This window comes from Rhinolophus sinicus, linkage group LG01, assembly GCF_036562045.2.
Source record: "Rhinolophus sinicus isolate RSC01 linkage group LG01, ASM3656204v1, whole genome shotgun sequence".
Classification (NCBI taxonomy): domain Eukaryota; kingdom Metazoa; phylum Chordata; class Mammalia; order Chiroptera; family Rhinolophidae; genus Rhinolophus; species Rhinolophus sinicus.
The window spans coordinates 62,369,663-62,386,635 of NC_133751.1; the positions used below are offsets into that span (position 1 = coordinate 62,369,663).

Consider the following 16,973-nt stretch of genomic DNA (forward strand, 5'->3'; position numbering starts at 1 on the left):
AATCATGCATTTTCAATTGATCCCTCTCATTCTGTAGCTCTCTCCTTTTCTTCTATGTCCCTGTCTATTACAACAGACAGCCTCCTATTAAATACCATCTTTGTACATATGCTTTGATCCCCTCTCACCTTCTTAAGGACTTTGCTCCTTTAGTTATCCCACTTGTCCCTTATTAACAATCTCACTTTTGCTATGGGTATTCTGCAGTATTCACATTAACTTTAAAATATGCTCCTTATCTAAAATGAAAAAGAATGCATCCTCCACGTAATACTTTATTCCAATCCAGGTACTGACCTATTTTCTGCACCAAATATCTTGGAAGAATTACCTAATTGTGTTGTTTCCCCACTTGCCTGCCTCTCCTTAGTTTAATACATTTTTGGTTTTTATGCCAATATTTTCCAAAACTACTTTTTAAAGGGTCACTACCAACCTTCACAGGGCAAGACCCACTAGTCACTTTTTTGAGCGTATCCTACTTATCCTATCTGTAATATTTGATATGACTGTCCATTTCTTGAAATACTTCTCTTTATTTTGGCTTCTGTAACAATATTCTCATGTTTTCTCTTCTCTCTATCAAGTCGTCTTTGTAAATCCTCCGGAATTTAAATGTTGAAATTTCTGATGTCTCTATGTACTCTCTTCCCTCCTTCTATTCTCCCCACCTAGGTAATTTCATTTATTTCTATGCCATTACATACTATCCATATGCTAAAGACTCAAATCACAGCCCTGAGATTTGTTTACCTCTTCACTTGACATCTTCTCTTAAATGACAGACATACGAAAATTTAACATGTTTAAAAGTGAACTCTTTATTCCCTACCACCATGCCCCAACCCTAGCTTCTCCATCTTTGTAAATAATATCATGACACAATCAATGGCTCAAGCCCAAACCTGGGAGTAATATTTGATCCTACTCTCGATATCCCACATTGAATTATAATTAGTGGTTCTGTAGGTGCTGATGGTTCATGGACCGATCCTTTTCTCTCAACCACATTGGAATCACAGAGTATGATGCCTTTATCTTTGTTATTCTTTCTCAAAATTGCTTTGGCTATTCAGTGTCTTTTGTAATTCTATATAAATTTTAGGATACTGTTCTAGTTCTGAGAAGAATGCCATGGGAATTCTGATAGAGATTGCACTGAATCTGTAGATTGCTTTCAGTATTATAGTCATTTTAATGATATTAATCTTTCAAATCCATGAGCCTGGTATCCTTCCATTTATTTATGTCCTCTTCAATGTCTTATAGTTTCCAAGTACAGATCTTTTACCTCCTTGGTTAAATGTATTCTTAGGTATTTTATTTTTTTGGGCAATTATAAGTGCAGTTTTTAAAATTTCCTTCTGATTGTTATCTGGGCATAGCAACATGATGAATTTATGTATACTAATTTTGTGTCCTGAATTCTTTTAGTCTTTCATTTTATTAAGTTGTATTTTCTTATCTGAGAAAATCTTTCTCTCTCCTTCAATTTTAAATAATAGCCTGGCTGGGCAGAGTAGTGTTTGTTGTAGGTCTTTCTTTTCATCACTTTGAATATCATGCTACTCCCTTCTGACCTTCAAAGTTTCTGTTGAAAAATCATCTAACAGTTTAATGGGAGATCTCTTGTACATAACAAGTTGCTTTTCTCTTACTGCTTTTAAGATTTCTTTTTGTCTTTAACCTTTAGCAGTTTAATAATGATGTGTCTTGGTGTGGTTCTTCTGTGGGTTCACCTTGTTTGGGACTCTCTGCACTTCCTGGATTTGTATTTCTAGTTCCTTTGCCAGTTCGGGAAGTTTTCAGTCATTATTTCTTTGACTAGGATTTCAGACCCTTGTTCCGTCTTGTCCTGGTATCCCTATGACGCAAAACGTTGATATCCTTGATGTTAGGGCTATTTAACAAAAGGTACTGGGCATGCTGTGGCTAGTCATTGCTTATTTGGAGTTTGGGGACCTTTGATAAATTTTAGGAAAGTCTACAGTATGAGGTAGGCTGCTAGCGTAGAAAAGACACTGGAAGCTGCTCAGACCAGGCATGTTAATTGGGTGGGGCAGGTCTCAGAGAATCTTGGGAGTAGGGGCGTGAAGAGTGTTAGCAATGTTAATAGTGAGATCAGATTTGGGGCCCACTTGAGCCTGCTGGCTGGGTGGGGGAAGGACTCAACAAAGAAGCAATGGCACTTGTCAGTGCTTGTGTTTCTAAGCAGAGCTCTCCTGACCCCTGCCACTCCAGACCTCCTCCTGAAGGCAGTCAATTCAGTTCCTCCCGGTATGTCCCTGGCTCTTTTCAGCTGATGCCCCTGCATTGGATCCCACAGCAAGTGAGTTTGTGAGGGAGTGACTTCGAGCATGGGCCACTGAAAAGGAATGCCTGAATCTCCCTCAGCCTTCCATCTCACCTGGATGAAATCCCCACTGGTTTTCATAGACACATATTTTGGGGACTCCTCTTCTCAGCACTGGTGCCCAGGCTGGAGAGTTAGGTTTGGGGTGGGACTCCTCACTCCTTAGCAGGGACCTCCACAGCTGGGATATCCTTCCCAATCTTTAATTGCCACACCATGGTTATGGGACCTACCTGTTCCTCATCTACACCCCTGTACCAATCTTGTCATGGCCTCTTCTTTATATCCTTAGTTATAGGACTTCTGTTCAGGTAGTTCTCAAAGATGGTTGCTGTATAATTTAGTTGTAATTTTGATGTGGTCATGGAAGGATGTAAGCCCAGTGTTTATCTACTCTGCCCTCTTGACTGGAAGGGTTGATCTCTTTCCCTTTGATGTACTGGTTTTCTTTAATACTTTGTTTTTCTTTATGTTTTGTGTATTTTTGTGTATTTGTAGTTACCATGAGGTTCATAGACGAGTATATTCACCTATATCTATAGCAATGTATTTTAAGCTGCTAAATATTTAAGTCAAATACATTCTAAAAGCACTATATTTTTACTCCCCCTCCACACTTTGTTTTTGACATATTTTATATCTTTGTTTTGTGTATCCCATTACTATTTATTGTAGTTATAATTAATTTTGTTACCTTTTTCTTTTAAGCTTCATATTAGCTTTTTAAGTGGTTGATTCACTGTTTATTATACATTTGCCCTTACCAGTAAAATATTTTCTTCCATGTATCGTCTTATTTCTAGTTATGGCCTCTTCTTTTCTGCATTAAGAACCTTTATTATTTCTTGTAAAGCTGGTTTAGTGGGGTGATCTACTTTAATTTGCTTGTTTGGGAAACTCTGTCTCCTTGAATTCTGAATAATAACCTTGCGGTGTATAGTATTTTAGGTTATAGGTTTCTTTGTTTAAATACTTTAAGTATTTCTGCCACTTACTTCTGGCCTGTAAAGCTGATGCTGAGAAACCAGCTGATAGCCTTATGGGGTTTCCCTTGTATGTGAGTTGTTTCCTTCTCTCTGCCTTCAGGATTGTCTCTATATCTTTATCTTTTGCCATTTTTTACAATATGTCTTGGTGTGGGCCTCTTTGGGTTCATCTTGTTTGGAACTCTCTGTGCTTTGTGGACCTGAATGTCTGTGTCTTTCCCCATTGTAGGAAAATTTTCAGCCATTATAGCTTCAAATATCCTTTCTCCCCCTTTCTCTCACTGTTCTTCTTCTGGAATCCCTACCATACAAGTGTTAGAGCACTTGATGTTTCCAAAAGTGACTATCATCTTTAAAAAATTTTTCTGTTTGTTTTGTTGTACTGACTGGGTGATTTCTACCATTCTGTCTTCCAGGTGGCTAATCCATTCTTTTGTATTAATTAATCAGTTGTTGATTCCTTCTGATGTATTTTTTCATTTCAGCTGCTGTATTCTTCCTCTCTGATTAGTTCATTATATTTTCTAACTCTTTTTTGAATTTCTCTCTGAATCCCTCTATTCTCAAGTTTATTGAGCATCCTTATGACCACTTCTTTGAATTCTTTATCAAGCAAATTACTTATTTCTGTTTCATTAGGGTTTTTCTCCTGGATTTTTTTCTTCTTTATTTGGGCCATATTCTTCTGTCTCCACATTTTGTTTGACTTTCTGTGTTTGTTCCTGTGAGTTAGATAAAATAGCTATCTCTCCCAATCTTGAAAACATGGGCTTTGTGTAGACTGCATGCTGGATGACTTTGGCAGACCAGTTTTAGTCAGGGTGGGTGTGAACGGTGCCTGGTGTGCCATGTGGCCAGAAGATGTGGCTTCTTGATGGAGCAGCCGGGTGTACCCATGTGTGCGGTAACTCCCTGTTGTTTTGGCTGTTCATGGCCAGAAAGAAGTCAGGGAAGGCCAGCCTGATGTGTGCACATTTCTTTGCACATCTGATCCAAGTTGGGCTGTCCGATGTGTTTGTAGCATGCCCTATTGCTTTAATAGTCTGTTACCCAAGCTAGGTCTGGGCAGGGCAGTCCTGTGTACCTGTACCACAGCACTTTGCTAGTTCTGCACTTTCTCCAGGCAGGGAAGCCCTATGTAATTTTACAGTAGTGCCCCAAAAGTTCTGTACTCTCTTTGGGTGGCAGTCGTGCATGCACTGGCAGCAGCACTCCACTAGTTCCACACTTGCTCTGGACAGGGCAACTCTGTGTGCATACACTGTAGCACTTTGCTAATTCTATACTTTCTCCAGGACAGACTCATGTGCATTTGCATCAGTACCCCGCTATCTCTGCTATCAGTACTCCACTATCACCTTCATTGGATGGGGCAACCCCACATGTGGGCACAGCAGTGCTTTGGTATTTTCATACTCTTCTCCGGGTGGGAGAGCCCCATGTGCACATCTTAGTGGGCTGTGCAAAGCAGCACCGTGCTGTACCTGACAGATCAATCTCAGGGTGGAGCAGCCCCATGTTTGTGAGCTATGTTGCCCTCATTTTCCTGCTGGAGGCAGTCCAGGAAGGTTTGCTAGTGACACACTGCAGCAGCCCTGCAGATCAGCCAGAGAACTGGATAGAGCTCCTGCCCACTATCTAATTGCAGGGGAAACATAAGTAATGGTGTTCATTGGTTCCCCTGGTCCTGGACAATTTCCTCAGCTCCTGGTGGCTATACTGGTTTCCCAATTTTCTCTTTGTGATCTCTTGTTTGTTGTGTAGAAGCTGTTCAACTGGTCCTCAATTGTTCTTCTCAGGAAGAACTTCTCAGGAAGAGTACATTCCATGAGTTTTTGGGAGGGGGAAACTCATGTCCTCTTTTGCTGCCATCTTGGCCCCGTATTCCAACATTATTCCTTTGAAAAGCTGTTTTGGTTACTCTAAATCCTTTGCATTTCTGCATGGACTTTAGGATAAGTTTGTCAATTTCTATTAAAAGTCTGCTGAATTTTTATTGGGATTGTATTGAGCTACAGATCAACTGGCAGAGAACTGACATCTTAATACTATCAAATCTTCTGAAACATGGTATAATTTTTCACTTTTCTCAGAAAAGTTTCCTGGTTTTCAATGTATGAGTCTTTCACTCTGTTGTCTAATTGATGACTGTTTCATATTTTTTATGTCAGTATAAAATTTCCATTTCATATTGTTTGTTGTAGGTAGATAGAAATAAAATTGATTTTCGTATATTGACCTCCTATCCTGCACTTTGTTAAACTCTTAGTTCTGGTAGCTTTTTTGTAGATTTCATTAGCTTTTCTTCGTAGATTATCATGTTGTCTATGAAAAAAAGATGACTTAACTTCTTTTTCAATCTAGATAACTTTTATTTCTTTTTCTTACCTGACTACACTGTTTAGAATCTCTAGTACAATGTTAAATAGATGTGGATGTGAATTACAATTTTTTTCTAATCAGCCTATTGGGAATAGGCACTATTTCCTTTATTTGAGTGTTGGAGACTGTTTCCTTTAATTCTTTCAGACAGGTCTTTACCTGTCTTCGTTAGTTTCATCATATGTGTGTGTTGATCTGTACATTTGTTGAGGAGGAAACTCTGTAGATCTCTGGGCTCCCCTGATAGTGAAATGTGGCTGCTTTGGTTTCCCTGGTTTCTCATCTCCATTTCCTCAATTCAGGGAGTTGACTGGTTTTCTTCTGGGTTTTCCCTCCTCCCTTTGCAGCAGTCTAGAAGCTCTCTCAGGGCAGTAAGCAGATGCAATTGCATGGTTCACTACTTTCCCAGCTGTCAGAAATTACTGCTTTTTCATTGCCTGATGTTCTCTGTCTTAAAACATATAGTTTCATTTATATCTGGGGTTTTTTGTTTGTTTGTTTGTTTCAGATAGAAGGCTAAATCTGATCCCTATTTCTATATCTTGGTCTGAAGTGTAAATCCAAAGCTTTGTCCAAACTTTCTTGTCTTGCAAAGTATCACGTACATGTTTCTTCCAAAGATAGGTCCTTCCCTCTCAAAAACAGGTCCATGTTTTCCCCCTTATCTTATTTTCCTCTTTCATAGCATTGCTACCTTTTTTCCCCAATTATAATAATATACCTATGGAACTTTGTTCATTTATCGTTTACCATAATTTTTGCTGGTTTTTCTTCCTTGAGGCATTCCTTCCTTTCTCATTATTTAACATCCCCCCCCCCCCAGGAGATTGGTTGCGATTTTGGTATTTAACCTCTCTGTGACTTGGCTCATCTTCTATTATAATGACAATGTCTAATATTTATAGAAGTGCTTTTATAAACATTAACCCAGAAAAGGTCCAAAAGTCTCTAAGTGAGGTAGAGATTGATTTTTACTTTATATGTAATAAAAATAAACTCAGAACAGTTAAATAACTTGCAAAATATTACAAATGTAATGAGTAGATAATAAATAGAAAAGGCAGAAACTGATACAAAACCCTTTTGACCCTGCTGCTCTCTCCAAAGCATTTCATTGCTTCCACAAATCATAATCTGTAAAATACAGAGGTTTCCTTTGAGTTACAAAGTTTTATTAGTCTATAATGTGAAGGTTAGAATTTAAAGATTTAGGAAAGGCAGCTCCTTGGAGCCTAACCTACATTACAAATTGGCCAGTGAAATAGTCTAGGAAAAGACTGAAATTGAGATGTTTAAAATGAAAAGTATAACATTCAAAATAGAATAGCATATCACTTTTAAAGCAAAATTGATATAATAAAATGTAAAAATGGATTTTTGAGGGCACCTTCTCCAATATCCTCAATTGTAAAAAAAAATTGTTTCATTTTTGAATATATTATTTCATAAATCATGGGTGAAAACTGAAAAAAAAAAGGTTTCTTATTATAGAATAATAAAATTGGCTTCCAATGTACCTGAAACTTTGAGACACAGGATAAAACAGTGGAAAGCATATGAAGTCATTTTTGCATCATACAGGTCTAAGTTCCCACTTACTCTGTGTGACTTTGAGAAACTGATTTAATATCTTTCAACTTCAATTTTCTCATATATAGAGGAATCTACTGATAAATATCTTCCTCAAAGAGTTATAATGACCATTAAATAATATAATATTGAGTCAAATTGCTGAGCACAATCCCAGAATAGAATAGACACTCTATGGAAGTGGGTTAAATTTTTCCAAATAGGGACAAAGAAGATATACTTTTCTGAAAGCTAGGAAACAATTCATGAAAAGGCTGTACAGTCTCTATTGTAATAAAATTGTAGAAATGTAACCAGATTATATGATCCAATAGTTAAACTTAGAGCCAAATTTTCATAAAACTTATTTTTAAAAGCAAATTCCAGGATATGCCTTCAAGTCAACAAGGAATCAGTCTCATCAAAATATGTGATTATTATCATATATTGGTTATCAAGAAAAGACTTTAAGAAATCTTATTTCGAATCGCAGAGCTTGTCTGATCCCTGATGGAGCCTACTGACAGAAGCATGGAGGATATCTTTATGTACTTGTACAGACTTCATTTAACTTCTGCCTTGATACTTTAGCTTTTTCTTTAGAAAAACACTATGATTTCTTTTACAAAATTCCAGTGAATCCAGTAACTACAGAAGCTATTTCTACTCTCATTTGTCAAGTTTGAAAAGTCCTCTGGCTGTTTGAGCAAAAAGAGCCAGCTGTCATTCTCTATCCCACTACCATCATCATTTACTTACTGATCTCATACTTGTGCTGGATGTAGAGGGTATGAAAATTTTAGATATAGTCTTCAGGTTCTTGTCATGCATTTGGAAAGGTAGAGTCTATGCAAAAAAGCAAGTAAACATAAACAAATCTACTGTGTACAAGCCTGTACACTGTAGGCATTTAAATAAAGGAACAGGCATAACAGAGAGCAGCAGAAGTCAACATAGATGTCACTGTTCTATCACAAGGCACCAGGAACAGATGCGGGGTTGCTCTGCTAGGGTAGGAAACTAGAGAATACTTCTGAGCAAACATAAGTCACCCTCGGACACTCCCAGAAAAATTTTAAGGATTTCACAGAGACTGACTTTCTTTACCTAGAGGGACACAGTTTTAGGTTTTTTATTTATAAGGATGTGATTCATTAGTATCTATAAGCTGGTGAGGCAAGGTCTGAAGAAATTCAAGACACAAACAACATAATGTGTGCGTATGTATATTTTATACAAATATGAGGCCATTTGTATATATATAGTTAAGAAATATGGTTTTTAAACATAACATACTGATTTACTTGTTGTAAATATCTCATATCAATAAATATTCATAACATCACTAGCATTATCTGCACCTCCAATCATACTCTCACTCCCCACTCTTTCTGCATCCAATTTTTAGAATTCCTTACTCAACCATCTTCAGATTTGCATTTTCTGCCATAGTAAATGTTAATATTACTGACTTTTATTTGTGAACTTTATTCCCCAACTTTGTAGTGTTTGGTACCTAAAAATCACTATAGAAATATGTGTTTATGTATTCTATTTTAATAAAAAGCAATTAGGACTACTTAACAACCTCTAAGAAATCTAATTACTTAGAAGAAGCAAATATTGTTGCCCCGGTTAGAATAATCTTATAAAATGGCCAAAGGCACAAGGTTTCCAAAATAAGAAAGCATTCAATTATTATTGATACTGGTGTATCAGATTATTTACAAGGACACCAGGGCTCTTCTTCCTCAAAACACAAGCGAGCAGCTCTTGGATTAATAGGGCGTGGTGTGAATGGTTTAAAATAAGCACTGAAACAATGGATATGAGTAAATGGGTCTATGATAATAACTATTTGAAATATTTTTATTTTTATAATTGTAATTAAAATTATCAGGTTGCAGTTCCATAACAAAACAAAAATTTGCATGCATGCTGAATGTGTTGTAAAAAACACATTACCAAGCACAGATGTATGGATTTAAATCAAGCATTATTACTTAAAAATGCTACTTTCCTAACCTTTATAGAACTTACTCTGATAGGAAGTACGGATCCGTTTCGTTAAATCAGGATAAAAGTTAGACAGGCCACGCATGCAAAAGTTGTCTTTGGAACATGCCAGAACACCAGCATCAGCAGCAGGCAGAGGAAAGAGAGAAAAATAGTCTAAAGTGAAAGGAGGTGATATCATACCAGGATCTAGAACAGCCAAGATGAAGAAATTGCAGCAAGTTTAAGTAATCAAATTAGAGAGAAGATATTAAAAAAATAAATCAATCAGAAAGTAAAAGGTGATAGATGAATGATGAGAATGCTGTAGTAATTTTATTTAATCAAATATCTTATAAATATAGATGGCATATTTCTCTTATTAGTTTTTTACACAGTAAACTTATTTGGCTTGCAAATAATATGCATAATTTACCTCATAAATATCAGAATGTTTGTTTTTAATTTTCAGTATTAAAAAAAAGCGTAGGGGTTTTAGTCTTTAAATACTTTGTTTTTATAACAAAGTGAGTACTCATGTTATATATTAAATACAAAATTTATGACTTCATCATGATTTTTCCTGATTTTAAAGTCATCAGAATTCTAAGCTCTAATCATAAATATTGAGGCTCAACAAATTTAAACTCAATAACAGCTGTATTACCTTTGTCAAAGTACATATTTTGTCACCCCTTTGTTGTATATCCAGCATGTAACTTAGCTGCTGTCATAGGCTCCAAAGCTTTTCTAATTGAATTGGTGCTTTCTGTATGCAAACAGGGCCTACTATCCCCTAACATCTTCCTACTCTAGAGTCTTTCAAAAATCAGTCTCTTCTTTCACAGTCTTGAGGGAACATTATGGTACATGCATGCACAATTTCTCTTATTCTGCCTTCCTTTCAAAAGCCAGTAGTGACTGAGGCAGAACCTGTAGAATTTGAAATTTCCTAAAATATTGCTATGAGGTACGATTCCTAACAAAACACAAAGAAACTCCAGGTTCCAAAGCACTTTTGTGCTCCTGAAAAGGGTCAAAATTAGAAATTTGGAAAGGGTTGAGGGTTATAAAAGAAAAATAAACAAAAAAGGAGAATTTCAGTATATCCAATAATTTTTCATTCGTCCAAAAGAAAATTTCATTGCCACATTCAGATGTTAAATTTGGCACACCTGATATTTAAAAAATAACACCTATCATCATGTAGTCCTTTTATTTTAAAATATTCATGTGTGGGTATATTTAGTAAAGTCTTCAATGTTTAATTGATTATTTAAAAAAGAAAATGTAAAAGACCGGTCTAAAATTTAAAAGAACTGTATAGTATATATTTTCTGTCCACTGACGTAATACTACAGATGTATTTCCATCAATGAACCTTTTAGCCCAACTAATTTTTACCTAAATTTTTTAATTAAACTATGTCAGTGGACAAAAAAATATACAAAGTTTTAACAATGTTTATAAAGCTAACTATTGGATATATATACTGAAATTTCAGTAAAACTTTGAATGGTTTGACATATCAAAGCTTGGCATCATATAGAAAGTATTTCTGTTATATCCTGATTAACCATATATGTATTTTTATAGGTAAATAAATCAACTTATTGATCCTGTCAAGAATGATGTCATCTTTCATAACATTTTTAAATGTTAATAATTTTTATTGCATTTGTTAAAATACCTCCTAGAAAGTCACCATCCAACAAGAAAAGATGACAGCTAAAATATGGAATTAATTTAAAAAGTTAAAAGTAGTTAATGACTATTTTTAACTTTTAACTAAATGAATAAGTACTTTTAAAATTATATTTTTAAAGGGGCCAGATATACTAGAAGAAAATTATCCTTTTTAACACAATCATTGCAAGCATTTTTTTCAACTAGAGAGCCTATTTTCATAGCATTTTTTTATTTAATAGATTTTCTGTTATTTCCTAGAAATTCAATCTAAGATATTGGAGATGCTTCCTAACTTTAACATCAAATTGAAGTGTAAACACCTTGTTTACCCTTTCAAGGATTTTCACTATGTTTCTGTCCAATTACATAGTATTGGAAATTACGTTCACTTCAGATTGTCATGCATTTTAATAGCATCACAGAAGAAAGACAAAAAATATAAAGGTAAGGAAACAAATGAACTAATAAAGTTCATAGACATTTTGTTTTATCTCCTACCTGCAATGAACTGCTTGTTTTTTCGAGGAGACCGTGGTTGTCGCTGATATAGGTCACTCGATCTATATAGGTCAATAGTCCCCATGCTTAACAGTACTGTCTTCTGTATAAAATCCACCACAGCCAGCCCATTGCAGTTCCCAAATGCAACTCTGAGAGGAAAAAACAAAAGTAAGTAGAATGTATCGTACCAACCATTATTATTTTTACCTTTGAATTAAAAGTGAGATTATTAGATAGTAATGCTGTGGGGTTGAGGGGGTCAGGCAGGGATTAAAGTTCGGAAGGATACTGTGCTTTTACGTAGGCTAGGTTGGCTTTGTAAATAGCCATGACTACTGCAAATAACAGGAATGATATGCAATAATATGTTATCATCAATTTAAAAATGTAAGTAGTGATTACCCAATCTGCTCTTTAACTTGGTCTTACGCTTTTACAGAATAATCCTATAACATCTTTTTGCTATGCAATGGGGAAATAATAGGTCAAGAAATGTCACAAGTTTAAAAGCTACATACAGATGCTTAGGTATATAATTAGATGCCTTTGGACAATAAAATTATAGTTATTCAGCTCCAAATTTGTTTTCTTCAACAGAGTATATTTTAACCCAAAATATTACATAAAAATTGACATAGCTAAAGTTTTCACTGTAGTAGATATAAATAGATATAACTTTCATTTACAAAAATTAAAATTTTCTCATTCTTCTGTTCTTTATTTTGTCCCATTTATTAAAAGACAAATACCATTTGTTTAATTTCATAACTAAATCTCCTGAGAAATTAAAACTGCCCTCATAAACGGTTATTTTGGTCACCTCAACCACCAGGCATACAATAACTTCCTTTTTCCTCCATTTGCAACATGCCCTCTAAATTAAAAATTATAAATCTGTGCTTTTTGCTTTCTAAATGAAATATACACTAGTTGTATGAGTGTTGTTTTGCTCATTTTATATAAGTTCCATGTTGTTTTATTGCTTAGGTTGAATCTAGTTGGCATATCATCTATATACTCTGAAATTAGTTCTTTCCACTCCATCACATTGCCTTCCTCACAACAAATTAACAGTTCTAGGATACTAGATGTTTTGCTATTTCACAGACTTATACACCTTCCAGTAGACAGATTTTGGAAACCGGAAAAAACAATAAAAGTCAAAAGATCCCATCTTTGTCATTTTATAGGTTACCGTATTTTGCTGTGTATAATGCACATTTTTTTGTTCAAATTTGTAAGGGAAAAATAAAGATGCTCATTATACACAGGTAGTACCAATTCCATATCTATATAAATGTTTTAAATTCTTTTATTTATGCTTATGTGTTAAAAGTGTAACTCTAGAAGTCAATAATGATATCCACATGCAAAATAACACCCTGGTTACAATAATAGGTTTTGTTGAACTTAGAAAGAACTTGCAACTAAAGTAATTTCAGCCAATGATTCAACAAAATACAATGAAAAGTGAGTGTTGTTGTTCAGAGTAAGTGACTATGACTTGATAAGATAGGCAATGTTGACTTTATTACCATAAGGTAACAGTCCGTCTCTTTAGGTGGGAGCTAGCCATCTAGCTGATATTTTTACAAAAATTATTGGAAAATCTCTTGAAAAATTAAAAAGAAAGATTTTCTTCCCTTGAAAATTTGGGCTGAAAACGTGGGTGCGCATTATACACGGGAATGCATTATAGATGGCAAAATACGGTATGTGATTTTGGGAAAAGTTAATGAATCTTGCAAGACCTATTTCTTTACTTTACTGAGAATTATAATACCAGATTTATCTAGTTCACAGGGCTTTTAGGAATATCAAATCAGAAATTTGTTGTTAACATACTTTGAAAATTTTCCATAAAAATGTAGAATTAATCTCAATATTATTATACATAAATGTAATATTACATATATTACATACTGTAGCAAGTTAATATTTTTAAACTTTTTATGTTAAAATGTAGTTCATTACTTCAGCTTACAAGCATGATAAAGTTCCTAAATGCAATACTGACAGGAAAAAAAAAGGCAACAAGTCTATCTGACAACAAAAATAATTATTTTTATCTTTGAATTAAAAATAGAACTACTGAACTGATGTAAGTATCAGAGTACAGTAAGACTTCCTGATTTCTCTCCTTGAACTTACAACAAATTGGACAACTATAGTCCAACAAGTGATTCCATGCTCAACACGCAAACATGTCTGAGACACCCGTGCATTGAGACATCTGAAGGTACGTTCGTAGAAGTAAGCAGGGCAAGCAGTATGGTAGGAAAGACAGAGACAGAAGCCCTGGAAACAATCCTGTACTTGCAGCAGCCCCAGCTGATGTGGTAGCAGTAGGAGGTTGGTTGAAACCCTAAGTCAGCAGCCTGGAGAGGACCAAAGGCACCATTCTGGCATGAGTAGCTAATACACATGGTGGCTGAGTCCAGTGACAGGAGATAAGATGCGGTACAAAGGTGTGGCAGCCTCAGTCTGGAAGCTTCCATTTCCAGGGAAAAACAAAGATGCAGACATGCAAACCTGTCTCCCCTCACTCTCCTGTCACCCACCAGGCTCCAGCTGACAGAGTAGCAGCCCTCGCTTGGCAGCCCAGAGAAGGTCAGTGTGACATAAGTATCATCCTGGCCTTAATAGCTAGAGCACACTGCAGGTAGTCCCAGTGAAAGAACAAAAGCTGTAATGTATGAATCCTTTCTTCCCTACCCATCATGGTAGAGCTTGGTGGAGTCAGCTGGGACACTTCACATAGTACAGTGTGGCTGGTAGCCTTTGGTTGCAGGGAGAGAGCACCGGAAACTCACATGCCTGGAGCCTCAGCACCTGCCACATCCCACCATGAGGGGGCTATGCTGAAATGGAGGCAACCTGCTCACAGAGGGGATGCCTACATCTTTGGGGGAATACAGGGCATTTTCCATAGCTGATGTGACATTCCCCACTGAGGTCCCAGAAGTCCCAGTAGTGTAAAGAAAACAAAAACTTGTACTATAGCATCATCTACTTGAAAACAAAAGAAAGACCTCTACTTATCAACCTGCTAAATTGTTAAAAAGCAAAATAGTACCTAAAGATTTCTATATCTCAAATGCCCACATGGAGAAATAATCTATCAAGTACCATGAATAACCAAGGTAGCTCAAAAAGAAAATGAAAAGTCTCCAAAAAACAAACTCAAAGACATGGAAGACTGTGGTTTAAATGGAAAAGAATTTAAGATTGCAGTTCTGTAAAAACTCAACAAGACACAAGAAAATTCAGAAAGGCAGTAGAGTGATCTCAGGAATAAAATCAACAAACAAAAGGAGTACTTTACCAAAGAGATTGAAACTATGAAAAAAGAACCAAACAAACTCTGGAGTTAAAGGACTCAGTAAGATGAAGAATAAATTAGACAGCTTGGGAAATAGAGGAGACAATGTGAAAGAGAGAATTAGTGATCTTGAAGACAAAAATTCTAGAAATGACTCAGGTGGAAGAAAAGGGAATTTATATTTAAAAGAAAAAAAATGAAAGACCTCTACAAGAAGCATGTGACTCCATTAGAAAGAGCAATATAAGAATAATGAGGATATCAGAAGGAAAACAGAGAAGGGAATGGAGAGGCTTTTCAAATAAATAATTGATGAGAACTCCCCAAATCTATGTAAAGAGCTAGACATGGAATCCAAGAGGCTGACAGAACACCTAATTATCTTATCTGAATGCAAAGAGATCTTCTCCAAGACACATTATATTAAAACTGCCTAAAGCTAAGGACAAAGAATTCTCAAGGCAACCAGGGCAAAAATGACTGTTACCTATAAAAGAAACCCAATTAGATTAATATCAACTTTTTTTTTTTTTAGCAGAAACCTTACAAGTTAGGGGAGAGTGGAATCAAACATGTAAATATATAAAAAGAGAAATCACCAGCCAAGAATAATATAGCTAGCAAAGCTTTTCTTTATATATGAAGGAGAAATAAAGGCTTTTCCAGACAAACAAAAGCTGAGGGAATTTACCACCACAAGGCCTGCATTACAAGAAATGTTGAAAGGCGCTCTTAAACATGAAACAAACAAACAAAAAAAAGGATACAAAACTGTGAGTATGATGATAGACAGACAGAAGCAGGAAATTGTAACTATTTCAGAATACAGTATTAAACAATTATAACATAAAGGTTAAAGTGGGTAAAAACATTTAATAAAAAAAAAACTATAGCTCTATAATTTGAAAATGAATGCACATCATAAAAGGGATAATTTGTGACAACAAAACAAAGGGGTAGGAGGAAAGGACTGAACTTGCTCAGGTGAATGGAGAGAAGATGCACTCAGAAGACAAAGGACTATTGTATGTATAAAGCTTTTTATTACATAAACCTAACAGCAAATAGAAAAACAAAAATCTAGAACAGAGACACATAAAATAAAAAAGAAGGAACAGAGGGAAAAAAATCATAGAATACCACTGAACTAAAATAGAAATACAAGGGAAAAAGAAAACAATGGAGATACAGAATAACCAGAAGCAAAAGATAAATGGTTGTCATAAATCCTCACACATCAATAATCACCCTAAATGTAAATGAACTGAACTCACCAATCAAGAAGCAGAGTAGTGGGATGGATTAAAAAACAAGACCCAATTATATGTTGCCTTCAGGAGACCCATCTCAGCTACAAAGACAAACATAGATTCAAAGTGAAGGGGTGGAAGATGATACACCAAGAAAATGGCATCCAGAGGAAATCAGGTATAGCAGTACTTATAACAGACAAAATACATTTCAACATAAAAAAAAAAAAATGTAACAAGAGAGAAAGAGGGAGCACACATTTAGTTTCTACTAGTGGCTGCATTTCCCAGGCCTTAGCACTCAGACTAGAATTAAACCATCAGCAATCCTGGGTCTCCCACTTGATAGCAGATCTTGGACTTCTCAGTCTCCATAATCATGATCTTCACATTTACTTTTTAGTGTGATGGCATTAATAGAAATCTGAACTGGGCTTCCACTCAAGATAGCAGAGTAGGTAAAGGCTGTACAAACCTCTTCCCACAACCACATCAAAATTACAACTAAACTACAGAACAACTACCAATGAGAATCATCTGAAGTCTAGTTAAACAGAAGTTGTATAACTAATATATATAGAAGAAGCCATGGTGAGACTGGTAGGAGGGATGGAGACACAGAATGGGCTGGTCCCACACTGCTGTGTGGCAGCTAAAATTTGAGAGGAATATCTCCGCTCAGGAGTGAGGAGTCCTAACCCCAAAACAGGCTCTCCAGCCCAGGGTTTCATTGATAGGGAGAGAAGTCCCCATGATTTCTGTCTGTGATAGTGTGGCTGAGTGAGAGTTGCTGAAGTCCCAAGCATTCTTAAAGGTGCCATGCATGGCATTTCTTGCTGACAGACTCACTCACTCTGAGCTCCAATACTGGGGCAGCAGCTTGAAAGGTGTTAGTGACATATGGGGAGGAACTGGATTGTCTGGCT

General features: G+C 35.8%; 1 protein-coding gene across 14 annotated transcripts in view; it reads right to left on the reverse strand.

The window, feature by feature from the left end:
* Positions 1 to 16,973, reverse strand: part of STXBP5L (syntaxin binding protein 5L) — a 242,728-nt gene that overhangs the window by 77,752 nt on the left and 148,003 nt on the right. For 7 of the 14 annotated variants that reach the window (XM_074331330.1, XM_074331351.1, XM_074331333.1 and 4 more), the window contains exons 19-20: positions 11,473 to 11,624; positions 9,331 to 9,495 (exon numbers count right to left, since the gene is read on the reverse strand). In XM_074331330.1, coding sequence (XP_074187431.1) covers positions 9,331 to 9,495; positions 11,473 to 11,624 — 317 coding nt within the window. The remainder of the gene's footprint in view (positions 1 to 9,330; positions 9,496 to 11,472; positions 11,625 to 16,973) is intronic. The other 7 variants (XM_074331359.1, XM_019729632.2, XM_019729634.2 and 4 more) reach the window with 2 other exon arrangements.